Here is an 18,981-nt window from a genome sequence, read left to right on the forward strand (position 1 = left end):
ACAGGACTATGATTAGTCTCCTGTGAGAAATATACCTCTTGAGCTCAGAAAGGGGTGAAGTTAAAAGTCGGTTTTCTTACACATCTGCAGGAGTGGATGTGTCCCAATTCAGAATAAGCACACACCAGAGAGAGGAGGCTCGAGCCTTCTAGCCCTTTTCCGGGCCAACAAAACCCTTCCCGATTTGCTGGGTATTCCAGGAGTCACAACTTTCTAATATGCCTGTTACCTATTTATACCTAGATAGCTTCCCCTGCCCACCATCCATTGCCTGACCATTAAAATAAGCCCAAACTCCTCCTGGAAAAGAGAAATTAATATTTTGGGGCTATTTGCACACGAGCACTTCAAAGCATAACCTTTACCAGAATTAAGTATCTCCTAACCTTGAACAGGACAGACAAGTTACATTTCATTTTATCTGGTCCTTCTGCTAAATGCTGCTCTGAATTTTTGGAGACAAACTCTGTTACAATCTCTCGGCTATTCAGCTAAACCATGTGGCCCTGGGAGGGGGGGGGTCCTGCAAAATGATTAAAACTTTTTGAAGGGCATTCTGGGTGATTATCTATTAGCCCTCCCCCCAAAAAGAAGCCAACTCAAATGAGAATTGTATGTTGTTCATTGTAAATCAAATAAAGTAAAATTATCGTCTGTTATTCAGAATGCTAGGAGGCTGTCAGATATGCAATTGGATAGAGTTTAAAACAAGTAATCTCTTACTTCAGTGCAGTCACATAAAATCTCATCATTTGTTAACTTCACAAGTCAAGTTCGGAAGCTCTCACTTGGGCGTATGGAAGTGTGACTGTGCAGAAAACTATGTTAGGAACAAATAGTATTTGATCATGATTTCTGCAAAGTAATAAAGTGTTGGCAATAACTGAGATTGAACAGAAGACACAAAGTAAAAGTTCCCCATAGCCAGTGTTCTGTGGTTTTCTGTAAAGGGCTGAAACCCTTGAAAGGTGTTCTTGACTCAGACAACCAAGCACTTAAAGCTAATTCCCTATTGGACAATAACTCTATTAGCATATTCTTGGAAAATGGCCCTTCTCCCTATTCCATGCTGGCTCTATCTTTTGGTGTATATAGATAATCGTAGGAGGGATTAGAGGGTGGAGTGAGACATCCAGACTCACTTGGTCCCAGGACAGAGAGGAGAAAAGTGTGGAGATTCTGAACTCTAGATCCTTGGCAAAACTCCTGGCCGTTTTGTCCATCTCCTTCACTTCTCTCTCTGAAGACCAAGTACTTTTGCTTATCATGACTCCAGCTGGTCTTGAGGCCTCCCGGGAGCTAGTCTGGACTTTACATTTTGATGCCCAATGTGTGAACCAAGGATCCTAATTTCACCGAAGGAGTCCCGGTGATCAGGAAATAGGGTGAGTATTTTAATAGACAAATAAGGAACTTACTTTGTTAAGGGCTAAACTGGTAACCTTTTCTAACTGAAATGGGGCAGATAGTAGGAAAAGATTCTCCCCCACCCCCACCCCAAGGGAGCTCTGTAGAAAGGAGACTTAGGTGGATCAAGAGACAAAGTTTACTTGTAACTTGGCAGCAGATCGGTGGACTCTTGGATACATTAGAATGCATGTCCCCTTGGTTCTTCAAGTAAGAAGGAATAGAGGTGGATAATTGGAGACTAGTAGAAGATCAACTATGTGAATCCTACAATGATAAAGGTCCTGATTCAATTTCTAAGGAAACATTCTATATATACAACATAATACAATTGGACTTAAAGAATCCCACAAGTTACAGAAAAAAGAAAAGTTAAGAACAGCCAGATGAGGAAGTGTGAGCAAAAAGAGGAAGATAAAGGACAGATTAATGGCAATATCACCACAGGGCATGAGAACTTGAAGGGCGGTGATTCTCACTTTCACAGCTTCAACTCCACCTACACCAGAGCAGACCCTTGATGCCCCGCCCCTCCCCCAACTTCACTTTCCAGGGTTTAGGAGGAGTAGTGGGAGGGGCAGGGACATCACCAGCACCTCCTCTCCCAGCAATCACCAATCTCAGTGCAGGGGAGAAACCCCCATTCAATTGAAGATTTTCTATTCAATTCCAGCTCAAGCTGACAACCTTCCCCCCTCCCCCCTCCCAGCAGGGCTGGGCTTGGAGCCAAAGGCTTATAAAAGAGCCAATTTTAAACCCTCTCCTGGCAGAGGACCTGAGATGCCGAGGAATCTGTCTTCCCGGCACAGCGAGCCCCTGGCTGGGGGGATGTTCTCCTCCAGCGCTGCCCTCTCTTTCTCCTCCCCTCTTTCCCTAAGGAGACTTTATGGCTCTGCCGGGATCTCTCTCCCTGAAACTTCCCTTCCCTGCCGGGACTTTGCCACTGAGGAATTCCCCCTTTCTATTCCTGCGGAGCAAAGGCTGACTCCCCAAGGCCCAGAATAAACTTCTTGTTACCGGTCCAGCTTTTGGGGTTCGTAACTGATGATGCGCCGCCAGAAGGGGGTTCCCCAGACTCCCTCCCCATGTGCTTAATCCCAAGGGGGTGCAGGGGAGCCCCACCTCTCCATCTGCTTCCCTGAACCCCGAACCTGCCACTAGACCTCGGCATTTAACTCCCCGACCGCCGGGACCCCTGAGCTCATCCTTTGGTTCCCTGACCTCCTGAGGGCGACTCGTGGGCTCGGGTCCTGGCGCTCTCAGGGAGCGGGGGCTGCCTCCCACTGACCTGGCCCCGCTCTTTCCCTCCCAGGAGAGTGGAAGCCCCCTCTGGGCAGGACTCTTCCTATTCCTCTCCTCCCCAGCTCCAGCTGATGGAAATGAACTGAATGGAGAGGGGGCCTGGGGGCAGAAGCCCTGGGGTCAGACCCTGCCCCTGCCAGAGGTCACTGTGAGCCCCGGAGGGGAAGAGGAGACGGGAACAGAAAGAAGGGAGAGGAGGCGGGACGGCAGCCTCTGATTGGGCCACAGACCTAGCCCGGCCCCCACCCTCTGGCCAATGGGCCCAGGAGCCGGGAAACTATTCAGAAGTCAGAGGTGGGCTGTGGGGGGCCTGCCCAGCCTGGCCCAGGACCCCAGAGAGCCCCGAGGTCAATCTGTCCTCTTCTCTCCGAGCCCTTATTCTCCCTGAGCCCTTATTCTCCCTGAGCCCTTATTCTCCCCTTCTTGTAGAGGACCCCGGCCTCAGGCAAGGTCACGGCCTCAGGCAAGGTCACGGCCTCAGTCTCTCCTCGGGGCCGTCTGGGTCCCAGGGACAAGATGCGGGTGGGGGAGACTTTGCCCTTTTGAGCTAAGACCTTTCCCGGCCTCACTTTGCCGGAGCCAACGCCCATTCAGGAATCCCGGCTCCGCAAGCAAAGAGGCGGAGAAGAGCCGGCTTTACCTGGTTAAAAAACCCACCGGGGAGGCGGGAATCTCTGGCCCAAACAGAAACAACCGTTTGGCTCCAAGCCAACCAGGACCGAACAACAGCCATGGTTTCTTTGGACCCAAACCGAGGCTCTTCCCCTCCGGGATTCAGTTTTTTTGTTTATTTTTTGACTTGATCCCCACGTGGCCCCTGGATCCCGAGGGCGCCGGGGAGAGGGAGGCTGGGGACTCTGCGCAGCTGCGGGTCATGACCCCGGCTTCCTAAAGTCAGGGTCCCCTTGGAGAACCAAGGACAAACCGGAACAGCAGCGGCTGCGCGTGTGAGCGGGAGCGGCCACTAGGGGGACCCAGGCGGGACTGGCGGCGCCCCATGGCTCTCTGCCCCGCCCCGCCCTGCCCTGCCCTTCCTTTCCATGCCCTTCCCTGCCTTGCCCAAAGGAATGTAAATGTATTTCAATTAATTAACTATTATTATTATTGATGCTGAAACCACCCAGGATACAGCCGGCTTCTTTTTCTAACCTATGCAGGTCCCGGCGGAGCATGCGCACAGTCACTCCTGGAATCCAAACTTCACTTCCCAAAAGGCCGCGCGTTGCCAGAGGGGGCAGAACTTGGCATCCCACGTGGTTCCCTTTACGTGCTTTCCCAGAACCGGAAGTTGGGGCTCTAGCGCTCTCCCCCTGCCTGGAATGTTGCCGTGGCCCCAGAGAGTCGCCCCAGAGGAGGCGCTCCTGAAGGCGCTGCATGTGGTGTGGAAGCCTGTAGGGGGCGCTCTAGCATCGTGGGAACCGCCTCGGTCCCTGGTCCCTTCACTCTTCTCGCCTAGACCTTGGAGCCGCCTCCCGAAGACCTTCCCCCCGGACCTCCCCGCTTTGGCTCCTCCCTGCGGACCCACCTTCCTGCACTTGCAGCTCCCACCCCAGAGCCGCTCCCTGCAAAGCCCGAGTGACCCCTCTGCTCTCAGGCCCCTCCGGGCTCGATGGCGGGGCAGTCCCAGGGATGAGAACCTCCTTCCTGCCGCTTTATTGCTCCGTCTCCAGCTGAGGCTCCGATGGCCGCCAGGCTCCGTCCCCCCTGACTCTTCCTCGGTGAGTGGGGGCTCCCCCTTCAGAGGTCCTGGGGCTGGGGCTCTTTTGGGACCAATGACTCTGGGATCTGGCGCCCCGCCCCGCCAGTCAGCCGTGCCTCTGCAAACACCCCGCCCGCCCTGCATGCCGGGCCCAAAGGGGAGGGAGTCCCTGTGGGGAGTCAGGGAAAGGTGGCGGGGTCTGGATTTCCTCAGTGGCGGAACATTCATTTAAACTCCTAGCTCTGTTCCTGCCATTTTCTCCCTTGTCCCCCCGCCAGTCCGTCTCCTTCCCGCGGGACTCCTTTTTCGGGACAGCTACCGCAGAAAAGCTTCCGCGGGACTCCTTTTTCGGGACAGCTACCGCAGAAAAGCTTCCGCGGGACTCCTTTTTCGGGACTGCTACCGCAGAAAAGCTTCCGCGGGACTCCTTTTTCGGGACAGCTACCGCAGAAAAGCTTCCGCGGGACTCCTTTTTCGGGACAGCTACCGCAGAAAAGCTTCCGCGGGACACCACCTTCTGCGGGACTCCTTTCCCATCCCCCTTGTTGCGTACCTTCCCTCTGCTGATTATCCCTCTCCCTTCTCTCTGTCTCCCATCTATCCGGGCAGGTGTGTGCGTCTGTGTGCGTGTAGTTCGCTTCCCTTTGTTTCCCCGACGCTTAGCACAGAGCCCGGCTCTGGCGGACTGACTTCTCCTTAGTCTAAGTCAGCAGAGCCTCGTGTCCAAAAAGCGGCTGGATCCGGGAGGATCCTGGCGGCCCGAGTGACAAAGGCCGGTTTTCTTCCCGCGCTGGAATCACGTCATGTTGTTAAACTGCATCTTGGGGCGGGGTCTTAAGGTCAGTGATTTTTAAAAATTCATGATTATTTCCCCACCGTTGGTCTCCTTTATAATTTGATGTATTTTTCCTTATGTGTTTAAAACATTTTGAGAGAGGGGTCCGGAGGCTTCGGCAGCTTTCCACAGGAGGAGAGGTCCCGGACCCCGAACTGGGAGGTTCTGTTCCGCTTTGGGGGAGGGCACGCTGGCCTGTCTGTCATATGGAAGGAGGAGCCTTGTTCTCCGGGGCGCCCGAGGGAGACGCTAGGAATGGTGGCGGGGGCTGGGGGGAGGCTGGTTCCGGTGGGATTAGGGCTCTGCGCGCGGAGGGGTTGGTGGTCACTCAAAGGGCAGCTTCAGGCCGGAGGACTGTTTCTGGGAGAATCCAGGGGAGTTTGGTCTCCTAGCTGTTAATAGGGATGATGAAGCCCCGCCCCTTTGTTCTGCAAGGTTCCGGGCGGGGGAGCACAGTCTCCATCACTGGCTTCTCTTTGTGGCTCCCCCCGCATGACTCCCTCTGACGTCATTCCCACCAGAATGCCGAAGGGTGACGCCCTCCCTCTCCATCCCTCCCTCTGGAAACCCCCCTTCAAGGCCCAGCCCGGGCTCTTCCTCCTTCCGTGCCTGTGGCTTGAGCTTACTCGGAGTCTCTGGGTGTTAGAGCTTTCTCCCAAATGACGGATTTTCCCCCTTTTCATTGGGGTCAGTGGTTCCTGTCCCCTTTCTCCCCCGGGGGATGGCGGTGTCTTGCAGACGCTTCGGGGTCGTTTTGTCTTCACTGTCCCCAGTGCTCAGCCATGTGCCCGACCCTCGGGCCAGACCGGCATTCACAAAGGCTTCCGGAGTGAGCGCTTGAACAAACAACGCAGGGCTGTCCCTCTGGTTCAGACTCGGGGTGCTCGGTAAATCCGGGACTGGGGCGCGTTGGAGTCTGAACCTTGAGAAGCACTTCTAGTAGTTCCGGGGCAGCCACATGGTTCTTCTCTAGGAGGGTCCTGGAATCTGCACAAACGTGTCTGATGTTGCAGGAATGGTGAACATTGGGAGATGTGGCTGTGACCTCTAAGGAGACCTCCAGTCTCCAAGGAGACCCCGGTGCCCTTCTCAGCAGGATCCGTGCAGGGATGGGATGCGGGACAACCAGAGGAACCTGGCCTGCCCGGCTAAGCACAGATTCCCCTTGTCTCCCCATCTGTCTTTGGGAAGGGCTTTGCTTGCTTTCTTGGTAGGAATTATGGGCTTTCTGGCCCTGTGGTTAGGGAAAAGACCTTTGTTTTGTACCTCTAGAAAGTGATTATTTGTATGCTGCAGAGGTTGCACCTTCTTGACTCTGTTCCCTCAGAGAGAATCTTAATTATTATTATATTATTGTATGATGTAATAATATAATAATTATTAAAAATAGTCATCTAACCCTAGTATATTTCTCTGAAGACATGAAAGTTTTCTATCCTGTTAGTTCTATCTTGATGTGTGTCAAATGAATGAATTTTTTACCTGAGTACAACTCCAGTCTGTGACCCCTTCTCCATAGTTCCAAAGAGAGCATCTTACGGTCATACCCTGGCATGTTCACTTTTCCCAAGAGAGAGAAGGGCCATAGTAGATGGTTTAATAAATGTTTATTGCATTATATTAAATCTGAGATGGTTCCCCGAACCCACCTTTTTTTCTATTTCCAACAAACAGGACTTGTGATTTCCAAACCAGATACAATACACCCATTGGAACAAGAAATAAAGCTTTGGATGCCAAAGGGAGATGTCTGATGAAGCACCTGTCCATGTAAGTGAGTGAAAACCACATGGGGAAAAGGTACAGCTACAACATCATGCCTGGTCTTGAATAAGAATCACTTATAAAATGTGGATCCAAGAAACTGCCCTTGTATCCCTTCCCAGAAATGTGGGGAAGAGCTGATTTTTTCTGGCAAGAGATCCTTCCCATTCATCCTTCCCTTGTTTTCCTGTTATATATTCATAATTCTTAATTTATACTAACTGAAGTCCTTGTCTAATTTCTCTTTGCATTATTCTATAAACGCTTTCCATGTTTTTTTTTTTTTTTTTAGCTCAAAAAAAAAGGTATATACTAAATAGTGCAATTGAGTCAGAGTATAATTATTTTGTCACTTTGACTGCATATTGCCAGATTGCTTGCTATTTTTCTATTCAGTTTCTAACATTCTGCCCTAAATCAGTGAATGTACCCGTTTCTTCAACTCCGACAACATTGAGTTTTTTTGTTCTAATGATCTCTGCAGTATGTTGGCATAGATCCTCAGCGTTGTTCCAATTCATGCCTCTGGTTAGGTAATTGATTAGTAATGTTTGAGTGACTTTTCAATTGACTTTTAAATTTCTGTTTCATTTTCAATTTGGATTTTTCTCTTTATATTCTTGGACCATTTATTCGTTATAGACAGGCAGTTTCTCTGACAAATTTTTAATCTTTCCTTGTGAATTTAGCAATGCTATGTGCCTTACCTCGGATGGTAACTATGTGAGTATGAACCTTATCAGTTATTCTTTCTCAACCTTAGGTAAGTAAAACTCTAAAATGATTATAGATGAGTTCCAGCCAATATTGGTGGAGGAAAGTAGTTTTCACACTTAATGAATTCAATGGCCTTTGATATAGTGACTTTATATATTTAATACCTGAAATTCTTCTCATATGTGCCATCAACACCCGTGTGAGAATATTTGTATGTAAGATACGAATCTTTGTGTCAGGGAGAAGTCTGGGGAAAATAAGAGGACATTTCATTTCCCAAAGGCATTTCAGCCTTTTCTCCTTTTCAGTTATTAGCCCAATTTATTATCCTTTTGCAATGTCCATCCTTCTAAGATATGAATCAATACATAAGGTCCCAAAAACTGTAGTTTAAAAATTTTTTTTCTTATTATAGCTTTTATTTACAAAACATATGCATGGGTAATTGTTCAACTTCTACCCTTGCAAAACCTTCTGTTCCAACTTTACCTCTCCTTCCTCCCGCTCCCTCCCCTATGTGGCAGGTAGTCCCATACATGTTAAATACGTTAAAGTATATGTTAAATGCAATATATGTATACATAGTTATACAAAAACTGTAGTTCTGAACTTTAAAATTGCACTGTTGGATGAATTCTGTAGCTTGCCCATCTAACTGCATGTTAGGATGTGGACAGTAGGCAATTTTTATCTACACATTCTTCACTGGGTGGATATAGCCCAGACTCTTTTAAGTGATTAAGGATCTCATCCAAGAGTTCCTCCAGTGTTCTAGGACTTAAACACATGAACATATGTGGAAAAATGAATGTCTGGAGCATTTCACTATTTATGGAACCCCCAACTTGTTCTTTGCTTCCAAAAGAGTAACAAACCCATTTAATAAGCATTAGTTTACCTCTTAATGCCTGCCCTGCTCTGATACTTAATTTCAGAATGGGAAGGGACCTCAGCAAACATCTATGCATACGAGAGAGGAGACCTCACCATAACATGCCTGACAAGTAGCCACTTCTGTAATAATATTTTCTGAATAAATACATACTTATTAGTTTTTTAATTTAAAAAAAGACGTGCATTATATCCTTCAAGTAATCTTGCACAGTTGAAACTGTTATTGTTCTCAATCTATTTTATTTTTACTTCACAATTATTTCTAAATATACCTCTTCCTACTCCCCTATTAAACAAGCTTTTCCTTATAAGGTTAAAAAGGAAAAAAAAAAAAAGAAACAAATTAAAAACTGACAAATTCTCACCCCTTTATTTAATATATGTATACATTGTTCCACACTGGGAATCTCCCACTCCTGCAATGAAGGGAGGGAGGTACATGTTCTCAGCTCTTCTCTGGGACCATCCTTTGTCCTTATACTTACTTACTATGTTGCATTTTTGTTGTCATCCTATATTTTGTTGACTCTCCTTATTTCCCTGTAATAGTTCACCTAAGTCTTTCCTTGCTTCGCTGAATTCTTCATATTTGTCATTTTTTAAAGTGAGGTAATATTGTGTTATAGGAATGTATCTTAGACATTCCCCAATAGAACCTACTCATTTTTTTAATCAGAAAAGTGCTGGTAGGAATGATTTGATGAATGTGAGAGTTTTCTTTTCTATCTTAGACTTTCTTGTAGCGTTGGTACAGAAGTTTATTTTAAAGTGTAAAAGCTCATTATAGTACACAAAACTAATGTGTCATATGTTGTCTATTTTATTATTTGATCATCTTTATTGATTGAGGAGATAGAAGATATGATTAAGTGTAATGCAGCCGGAAATGGAATATTTACATTTTTATCTCTTTCAGGTTGGGACAGTAGGTCTGAAATCAAACAGACAATCCCAAAGCTGGACATTTCTTTGAAGGAATTATGCCAGGAAAGTCTTCTAAGGGGTGGTACCTTTGACTCTGAGTTGAGTCAAATCTGGAGCACCCAGCTAGCGAGGAAATAATAATGAATGTAATGAGTGGGAAGGCCTTCTGCTGGAAGATAGACCTCATTTGACATCAGATTATCCATACTGTGAAAGATCTTAAGAATATAATGAATATGGGAAGACTTTCTGCCCGACTACAGCTCTTATCTAATGGATGTGTCGAGTGTTAGGATTGACTACCTATCACTTACAACCATTAAATGACATTGTAAGGGGAGACAGTGCTATAAACTCACCACACCAGCTTAAAGAAGAAGCTCAAGAGGCTTTGAGAGAAGTTGAAGTGACTTTATCCAATGTGGTTGAAAGAGTCATTCAAAAACCCTTGGAAATATCAGTTTTTGCTATGCAAGAGGCACCCACAGCAGTCCTTCATCAAGGAGACAGTGTGATAGAGTGGGTGAACCTCCCGTCACAACTAGAACAAACTCTTAGTCTTTACCCAGTGCTTGTGGCTAGACTTTTATTGAAAGACATTAAGCGAGCCAGATAACAATTATCTGGGATAAGACCTGATAAGATAGACACCTTTTATACTAATGCACAAATTAATGTATGCTGTGAAACCATCCCAGAGTGGCAAATTTTATTAGCTATGGCTCCAAATTTTATACTCGGGTCTCCATTAAAGATAAGCAGACTATTACATAATTGAGGGTGGATTCTTGAAGAAAAAGTTTCTAAAGTTCCTCTTAAAGGACCAACTCTCTTTATAGATGCATCCAAACATAATATTTGTGCTATATACTCTTGTGATTTAATTATAGAGAGAGTACTCAGAACTCCTTTTCAGTCCTCTCAGCAGAATGAATTGTATGGGATCATTCTAGCTCTTACTTATCCTGGAGATATAAATATAACATCTGATTCGGCCTGTTCTACAAAGCATTGCCATAGCCCAAATAAAATTTGTAGCTTCTAATATATATCAGCTCTTTTAGGAACTTCAAGAGCAAGTGAGAAAGCATCCAGGTAAGATTGATATCTTGCATGTCCACTCTTATAGTGGACTTCCAAATTCTATTTTTGATGATAATTCAAAGGCAGATAGCCTTCTAACCATGTTGGCCAATACTCCTTTATTTCAAGCAGCCCAAGAATCTCATTCTAAATATCATCAGGCTGCTCGAGCTTTACATTATAAATCTTTTGGTCCTCTGTCTTTTATCCATGTTGTGGTAGATACTTTTTTATGATTCACTTTTGCAATACCAGCAGCAAAAGAGACAGCCTGAGTGGTCACTGAATTCCTTATACAAGCATTTGCAATTATGGGTGCGCCATAAGCAATGAAAACAGACAATGGACCTGTATATACTTCTAAAAATTTTGCACACTTTTGTGCACACTGTAAGATTTTACACACCATTAGTATACCTTTTAATCCTCAAGTACAGCAGTAGTAGAGAAGAGGAACAGAGACATTTAAGATGCTCCTCCAAAAACAAAAGAAAGGGGGAGCCAAAGGCAACCCTAGAGAACTTGTCAATCTAGCTCTTTATACTATTTCTTGATTTTTGACAAGGTGCATCGGCTCTGGCAGGCAGGTTTTATAACCCACCGGAAGGGCAGTGTCCAGTGCGAGCAGCTCCACTATCTAAATAATCGCCAGGTGATGTGGAGAGGCCCAGAAAGTGGTGAATGGAAGGGACCAGATAGATAAACTGCTTGGGGGAGAGGGTTTGCTTGTATCTCCACAAATGGAGAAGGAATCAGATGGGTGCCAATGAGCCGTATTCACCTTGTCCATCAGAGAGGGATGGAGCACACCATGAAAGGCAGCCCAAGAATCTCATTCTAAATATCATCAGGCTGCTTGAGCTTTATGCTTACAATTTGGAATAAAAAGAAAGGAAAGTAGGAGCATTGTAAAAACCTGTACAACTTGCCTTCCTTTCCACGTTCCTACACTACTTCGAGAGAAGAACCCTTGTGGTTTGAGACCCAGTGAAAGTTGGCAAATGGATTTGACCCATTATAAATCTTTTGGTCGTCTGTCTTTTATCCATGTTGTGGTAGACAGTTTTTTAGGATTCACTTTTCCAAAACCAGCAGCAAAAGAGAGCCTGAGTGGTCACTGAATTCCTTATACAAGCATTTGCAATTATGGGTGCGCCACAAGCAATGAAAACAGACAATGGACCTGCATGTGCTTCTAAACATTTTGCACACTTTTGTGCACAGTGTAAGATTTTACACACCACTAGCATATCTTTTAATCCTCAAGTACAGGCAATAGTAGAGAAGAGAAACAGAGAGATTAAGATGCTCCTGCAAAAACAATAGAAAGGGGGAGCCACAGGCAACCCTAGAGAACTTGTAAATCTAGCTCTTTTTACCATTTTTTGAATTTTGACAAGGTGCATTGGCTCTGGCAGGCAGGTTTTATAACCCACCGGAAGGGCAGTGTCCAGTGCGAGCAGCTCCACTATCTAAATAATCGCCAGGTGATGTGGAGAGGCCCAGAAAGTGGTGAATGGAAGGGACCGGATAGATAAACTGCTTGGGGGAGAGGGTTTGCTTGTATCTCCACAAATGGAGAAGGAATCAGATGGGTCCCAATGAGCCGTATTCACCTTGTCCATCAGAGAGAGATGGAGCACACCTTGAAAGGAAGTACACCCAAGAAACTTCTGGTGGTTCCATTGCTGACTGTGCTCATCACTGAATGAGCATGGCAGTTATGGCGTTTGACTCATGTACATCAAAAATTATAGAACTTCAAAATTCTCAGGAATCATTGGATTCTCTGAGATATGATAAGACTGTTGCAGGACTTCTCTACTATTGCGTGTACTTGAATCATTGGATTCCCTAACACATAAAAAGACTGTTGCAGGACTTCAAAAACTTGTGGGAATCACTGGGTCCCCTGACATGTGAAGCAATGGACAATAGATTGATTTTGGACTCTCTCTTGGCTGCTGAAGAAGGCGTTTGTGTGACTGTTGTTTACATACCCTTCTTCTAGGACTTCTGGAAATCTTTTACAACACTATGTTGATTCATATTGTTTGTTATATCACTACTTGCATGTACAATTGATGTTTGTTGCACCACAATGAGCCTGCACTGGTTGTGGGGAGTGTCATCACTACTAGCCTGTGTGTTATTGATATGTGCTTGTGTAACACCTCCCATGCTGATGGGTTTGTGCATACCTGATTCTAATAAAACCCTTCAGCCCAGAAACCTGTTAGCAATCCCCACTTCCCTTTGGTGTTTTTCATCTCCCTTCCTGAGCTGTTGGGGAGCGTGATCACCTCGTTTTTGGTGTTTTCAATCTCACTTTCTACCAGAATCCTTTCCAAACTCACATTAATCCTGGTGCTTTGTTTCTGTTGACAATCTCTAAATTTATTGTATCTATATCCCATAGTTCTATCTATATTCCATAGATAGATAATCGAATCCTCATTAAACTGTGAGCCCTTCCAAGCAGGAGCTGTGGCTTTTGTCTTTCTTTATGTCCCCAGAACTTAGCACAGGGCCTGGCACATAGTAAGTGCATCAAAGGCTTGTTGGCCTGACATCGTGAATAAAACTGTCCAGGGCTGAAACGAGAGAAAGGTAGTAGGGGAAGCATCCTATAGAAGGGGAATATTTTTGGCGGGGCAGGTCTGTCCAGGAAGGATTTGTGGAGGGTCAGCAGAGTGGGAGGGATAAGGTTGGGGAATTGGATATATGGATAAGGGAAGGGGATAAACAATTACTAAATAGTTACTATGTGCCAGGTATTGTGCTAAGTATTTATAATTATTATCTCACTTAGATTCTCACAACAACCCTGGAAAAGAGGTGCTGTCATGATCCTAATTTTCCAATTGGATAAACTGAGGTTAGATGACTTGCCCAGAGTTAACTAATTAATGTCTGAGGCAGATTCTGGACTCAGTACTTTATCCACTATCCATCTACCAGAGGAGGTCGAGGATGGGGAACAGTTGATCTGCAGAGCAGGAACACAATACGTTTCGACTGGTGGAGGAAATGAAGGTAGGCAAGGGTACTTTAGGATTAGGAGCAAGCAAAGGGCATGGGGCAGGAGCAGAAGTGGGCTCTGCTGGTCAGGGGGCAGGGAAGGGCTTGTCTATTTTAGGGGAAAGGGCAGAAAAAATGTAGGAGGTTTAAAGAGACTGAGGAGACAGCATATTGGCAGGACTGATAAAAAGTGGGAAAGAAAAGAGGTATATGTGAGAAAGGGGAAGCCCCGCTCGGGCAATGGGAGGGAAATGGGGGGAATGAGGTTACTTTGTATAATGGGAAAGAGAGAACTGGAGATAAAAGCCAGGATTAGAGAAGACAGGAGAAGAAATCAGCACCTACCCCAGCAAAAATTTCTGGGAATGTGGCTGAATGGTACCCAAAGTCCCTCCCACCAGCATCCTTCCAAGCACAGAAGCCCATCCCATAATACTTGTTTACAGCTTCATTATCCTTTGTCCTCCAATGCTTAATGATTGGGGGAGTAGGGATGAGGAGAGGGAGCTAGAAAGAGGAGAAGGGAGCTGGGCTGTAGCTGAACTGCAGCATCTTGCCCCAGAAATTTGGGGAGCTTTCAGGAGTGCCGGGTGCTGACCCCTATTTTCTGGATCTCTGTCCTGGTGTTTTCTAATTTGAAAAGCCCTGCTTTCCGGAGCTGTTCTTCCCTTTTCCCTTTCTCTATCCCTAAGCAAAACATCCATGCCCTTGTTAGAGCAACAGTCCCAGGCTGTTATTAGCCCCCAATTCCCTGCATTCTGCAGGCCCAGGGTTAAGGGGAAACAAGTGTTTGAGACCGGGAGAATGGCCCAGAAAGCTGGGGTTAGAAAAAGTCAGTTTGTATCAGAAATGGAAGAGAGCTGGGCAGAGGGGAAGGGGGCTATCTTTGGAAGGATTCAGGTATTTGGGAAAGGGACGGGTGGTACTGGATCCTGGCTACTTCACTGAAAGGAGCTAGAATCATGTGAACAATCCCCCCACATTTTTAAGGGGGAAGAAATTCAGACCCAGAGAGCTGGAAAAGGGCTCTTCAGTAGAGATGGGATAACTTGGAGGGAGGGTGGGTGGCAATGTTCATAATTCGGGAGCTGGGAGCACAAGCGGAGGTATGCAAGACTAGGGGTAAGGGAGAGGTTGTATGAGAGAAGGGGGAAATCTGGGGTAAGGGGAACATTTGGAGTGTGTGTGTGTGTGTGTGTGTGTGTGTGTGTGTGTGTGTGTGTGTGTATGAAGTGTAGCATTAGAAGCTGAAAGGAATGAGTGCTGGGGGGACAAGAAATGAAATCTGGGAAGAATAATGTGGGAATAAGAAGGTTCTGCATGTCTGAGAGTCAAAGTTGAGGTTACACTAGGATCTTTGAGTGTTGAATAAATAAAGATGGGGAGTGGACGGGGTGGGAAAAGAATCTCTTTATAAAGAGTTATAAGAGGGAAAGGCTCTGTGGGGCTAGGAAAGATGTGTGTATAGGTAGCGGCTGAGCAGGAAAATGGGTTATGAAAGGATATGTGGGAAGAGAATCAAAAGAGATCTCTTGAAGGACTAGAAGGGAGACAAGTGGGACAATGCCTCTCACTACAAGGAGGTCTCGCCAGCATTGGAAGCCTAAGTAATCTGCTGAGCTAGTGTGAGAGAGTACACACACTCCACACACACTCACAACACACACACACACACACTGAGATTAGAATCACCCTGGAGCTGCCATTGTCTCCTTCTCAGGATGGGGCATGCATTCTCTGAATAGATAGCCCAAAGTGGGAGTGATCTGACTTTACAAACAGTTTTTCTTTCCAAGGGTGATGTGATGTCACTCTCAGCATCCCATTTTAACATAGCTCACTAGACCAATTAGAGTTAATTGCCATTCCTTTTCCAAAAGAACATATGAGCCCTAAGCCTGCTTGCAGTGATTGTCTTTGGTCTAAGAGAGAGATGACCAAAGGACCACTTTTTCTGAAAGAAAACAAAAATATCTGAAGAACTGAAAGACTTGAGCATTTGTAAAAACAAAGAAGAATTAAATAGAAAACAACATAAAAGATCCAGAAAAAATATAAGCCTTATTAATAATATGATTAAATTTCCCAGAAACTCTTGAACCTTTTAATTGTCACAATAAGGTACTAGTTATCAAAAAAGACAGCAAGGTATCATCAAAAGACAGCTGTTGCCTTGCTCATAATGACTTTGTCAAGTAGGTGCCTTCAAACATCAAAATGGCAAATACCCAAAGTCCCTCCCACCAGCATCCTTCCAAGCACAGAAGCCCATCCCATAATACTTGTTTACAGCTTCATTATCCTTTGTCCTCCAGTGCTTAATGATTGGGGGAGTAGGGATGAGGAGAGGGAGCTAGAAAGAGGAGAAGGGAGCTGGGCTGTAGCTGAACTGCAGCATCTTGCCCCAGAAATTTGGGGAGCTTTCAGGAGTGCCGGGTGCTGACCCCTATTTTCTGGATCTCTGTCCTGGTGTTTTCTAATTTGAAAAGCCCTGCTTTCCGGAGCTGTTCTTCCCTTTTCCCTTTCTCTATCCCTAAGCAAAACATCCATGCCCTTGTTAGAGCAACAGTCCCAGGCTGTTATTAGCCCCCAATTCCCTGCATTCTGCAGGCCCAGGGTTAAGGGGAAACAAGTGTTTGAGACCGGGAGAATGGCCCAGAAAGCTGGGGTTAGAAAAAGTCAGTTTGTATCAGAAATGGAAGAGAGCTGGGCAGAGGGGAAGGGGGCTATCTTTGGAAGGATTCAGGTATGTGGGAAAGGGACGGGTGGTACTGGATCCTGGCTACTTCACTGAAAGGAGCTAGAATCATGTGAACAATCCCCCCACATTTTTAAGGGGGAAGAAATTCAGACCCAGAGAGCTGGAAAAGGGCTCTTCAGTAGAGATGGGATAACTTGGAGGGAGGGTGGGTGGCAATGTTCATAATTCGGGAGCTGGGAGCACAAGCGGAGGTATGCAAGACTAGGGGTAAGGGAGAGGTTGTATGAGAGAAGGGGGAAATCTGGGGGAAGGGGAACATTTGGAGTGTGTGTGTGTGTATGAAGTGTAGCATTAGAAGCTGAAAGGAATGAGTGCTGGGGGGACAAGAAATGAAATCTGGGAAGAATAATGTGGGAATAAGAAGGTTCTGCATGTCTGAGAGTCAAAGTTGAGGTTACACTAGGATCTTTGAGTGTTGAATAAATAAAGATGGGGAGTGGACGGGGTGGGAAAAGAATCTCTTTATAAAGAGTTATAAGAGGGAAAGGCTCTGTGGGGCTAGGAAAGATGTGTGTATAGGAAGCGGCTGAGCAGGAAAATGGGTTATGAAAGGATATGTGGGAAGAGAATCAAAAGAGATCTCTTGAAGGACTAGAAGGGAGACAAGTGGGACAATGCTTCTCACTACAAGGAGGTCTCGCCAGCATTGGAAGCCTAAGAAATCTGCTGAGCTAGTGTGAGAGAGTACACACACTCCACACACACTCACAACACACACACACACTGAGATTAGAATCACCCTGGAGCTGCCATTGTCTCCTTCTCAGGATGGGGCATGCATTCTCTGAATAGATAGCCCAAAGTGGGAGTGATCTGACTTTACAAACAGTTTTTCTTTCCAAGGGTGATGTGATGTCACTCTCAGCATCCCATTTTAACATAGCTCACTAGACCAATTAGAGTTAATTGCCATTCCTTTTCCAAAAGAACATATGAGCCCTAAGCCTGCTTGCAATGATTGTCTTTGGTCTTAGAGAGAGATGACCAAAGGACCACTTTTTCTGAAAGAAAACAAAAATATCTGAAGAACTGAAAGACTTGAGCATTTGTAAAAACAAAGAAGAATTAAATAGAAAACAACATAAAAGATCCAGAAAAAATATAAGCCTTGTTAATAATATGATTAAATTTCCCAGAAACTCTTGAACCTTTTAATTGTCACAATAAGGTACTAGTTATCAAAAAAGACAGCAAGGTATCATCAAAAGACAGCTGTTGCCTTGCTCATAATGACTTTGTCAAGTAGGTGCCTTCAAACATCAAAATGGCAAATACCCACAGGCCAACTGAATCAACAAACAGCAGGCTCTGCTGTTGCTCAGTCAGGAAGCAGACTAGGGCTCAGGAAATTTCACCTCAGCTTTCACTTTCTTCCTGGTCTCAAGCAATTTCACTTAAAGAACTTTCACTTCACAAACTTTCATCTAAGGGACATTAGGAGGCTGATTGGGGGAAAATTTAAGGACTCCTAGAGTACAGGGCTAGTGTGTGGCTGTGGATAAGGGGGGAGGAATTGAATTACATTATAAGATACCAAGAAATCATAAAACTAGAAAAAAATTGAAGAGAATCTGAAACATTTCATTTAAAAAGCAACTGATCTGGAGAATAGATTGAGGAAAGATAATACAAGTTGTCAGAAAATTATGCTTAAAAAAAATCCAAACACTATTATAGGAAATTATTAAGGAAAATTGCCCTAAAGTTCTAGGAAAAGAGGGTAAAATAGAAATAGAAAAAAAGTTCATCATCTGAAAGAGATCCCAGGAAAAACACTTATAGAAATTTCATAGTCAAGTTTCAAAATTTTCAAAAGGAGAAAATAGGACAAGCAACAAGGAAAAGCACCTAATTTATATACTATGAAAAACTAGTCAGTTTTTCAGTTTTTCAGAAGCCCTAACAGCTTTTACATGAAAAGATCTTTATATTTTGAAAAGCATAAGAACTGGGATTACATCCAAAAACAATTTACCCAGCAAAGTTGGGTATAATTCTGAAAGAAAACAAAGATATTTGATGAGCTGAAAAACTTTTGAGCATTTATAATAACCAACAAAGAAGAACTCAGTACAAGATCCAGAAGAAATATAAGGAAAATATTAAACATTAATCATAAGTCACTCATTGAGGTCAAACTATTTATTTATGAGATCTGAACATGTTAGCAGTATTCAAAACTTATTGCTACTAAGTTAGTTTGAAAAAAGTTTAAGGCTGATATGGATGGAATATGTCTATGAGAGAATAAGTCTAAGACACAAAATTAGGCAGGAAAAATTGAAAAGAGTAATTATCTCATAAAAATAATGCATGGAGGAAGACTTAATACAAAGAAAGCAGGTGAGAGTAGAGGGTTGGTAATGATGGAAACTTTTTCTCATTTCGGTTGAAGAGGAAACAACATCTGGAGAAGTTTAGAAATCAACTTCTAGAGAAATGAGAAAGCTAAAAACAGATTGGGGGAGGGTGTATAGAGGTGTGCATATAGAAGTGTATAGATTAAAAGGTTGTGTAGATGAACAGGAGGAGGGTGAAAGGGAGAGGATAAGGGAGACTTTCATATGGATGGGT

General features: G+C 44.9%; 2 protein-coding genes across 12 annotated transcripts in view; one reads left to right on the top strand and one right to left on the bottom strand.

Moving 5' to 3' along the window:
* Positions 1-18,981, bottom strand: part of LOC127556679 (uncharacterized) — a 346,970-nt gene that overhangs the window by 304,039 nt on the left and 23,950 nt on the right. The gene's annotated exons all lie outside the window — the stretch shown is intronic.
* The window catches only part of LOC127556673 (uncharacterized), a 71,773-nt gene continuing 56,651 nt past the window's right edge, over positions 3,860-18,981 (top strand). For 4 of the 11 annotated variants that reach the window (XM_051989971.1, XM_051989970.1, XM_051989969.1 and 1 more), the window contains exons 1-2: positions 3,860-4,427; positions 4,687-5,247. In XM_051989971.1, coding sequence (XP_051845931.1) covers positions 3,861-4,427; positions 4,687-5,097 — 978 coding nt within the window. In that variant the 5' untranslated portion in view covers position 3,860 and the 3' untranslated portion in view covers positions 5,098-5,247. Of the gene's footprint in view, positions 4,428-4,686; positions 5,248-5,764; positions 6,131-6,256; positions 6,454-6,917; positions 7,044-9,534; positions 11,191-12,025; positions 13,107-18,981 lie in introns of those variants that run through there. The other 7 variants (XM_051989965.1, XM_051989964.1, XM_051989963.1 and 4 more) reach the window with 7 other exon arrangements.

This window comes from Antechinus flavipes, chromosome 3 (genome assembly GCF_016432865.1).
Source record: "Antechinus flavipes isolate AdamAnt ecotype Samford, QLD, Australia chromosome 3, AdamAnt_v2, whole genome shotgun sequence".
NCBI classification, from domain to species: domain Eukaryota; kingdom Metazoa; phylum Chordata; class Mammalia; order Dasyuromorphia; family Dasyuridae; genus Antechinus; species Antechinus flavipes.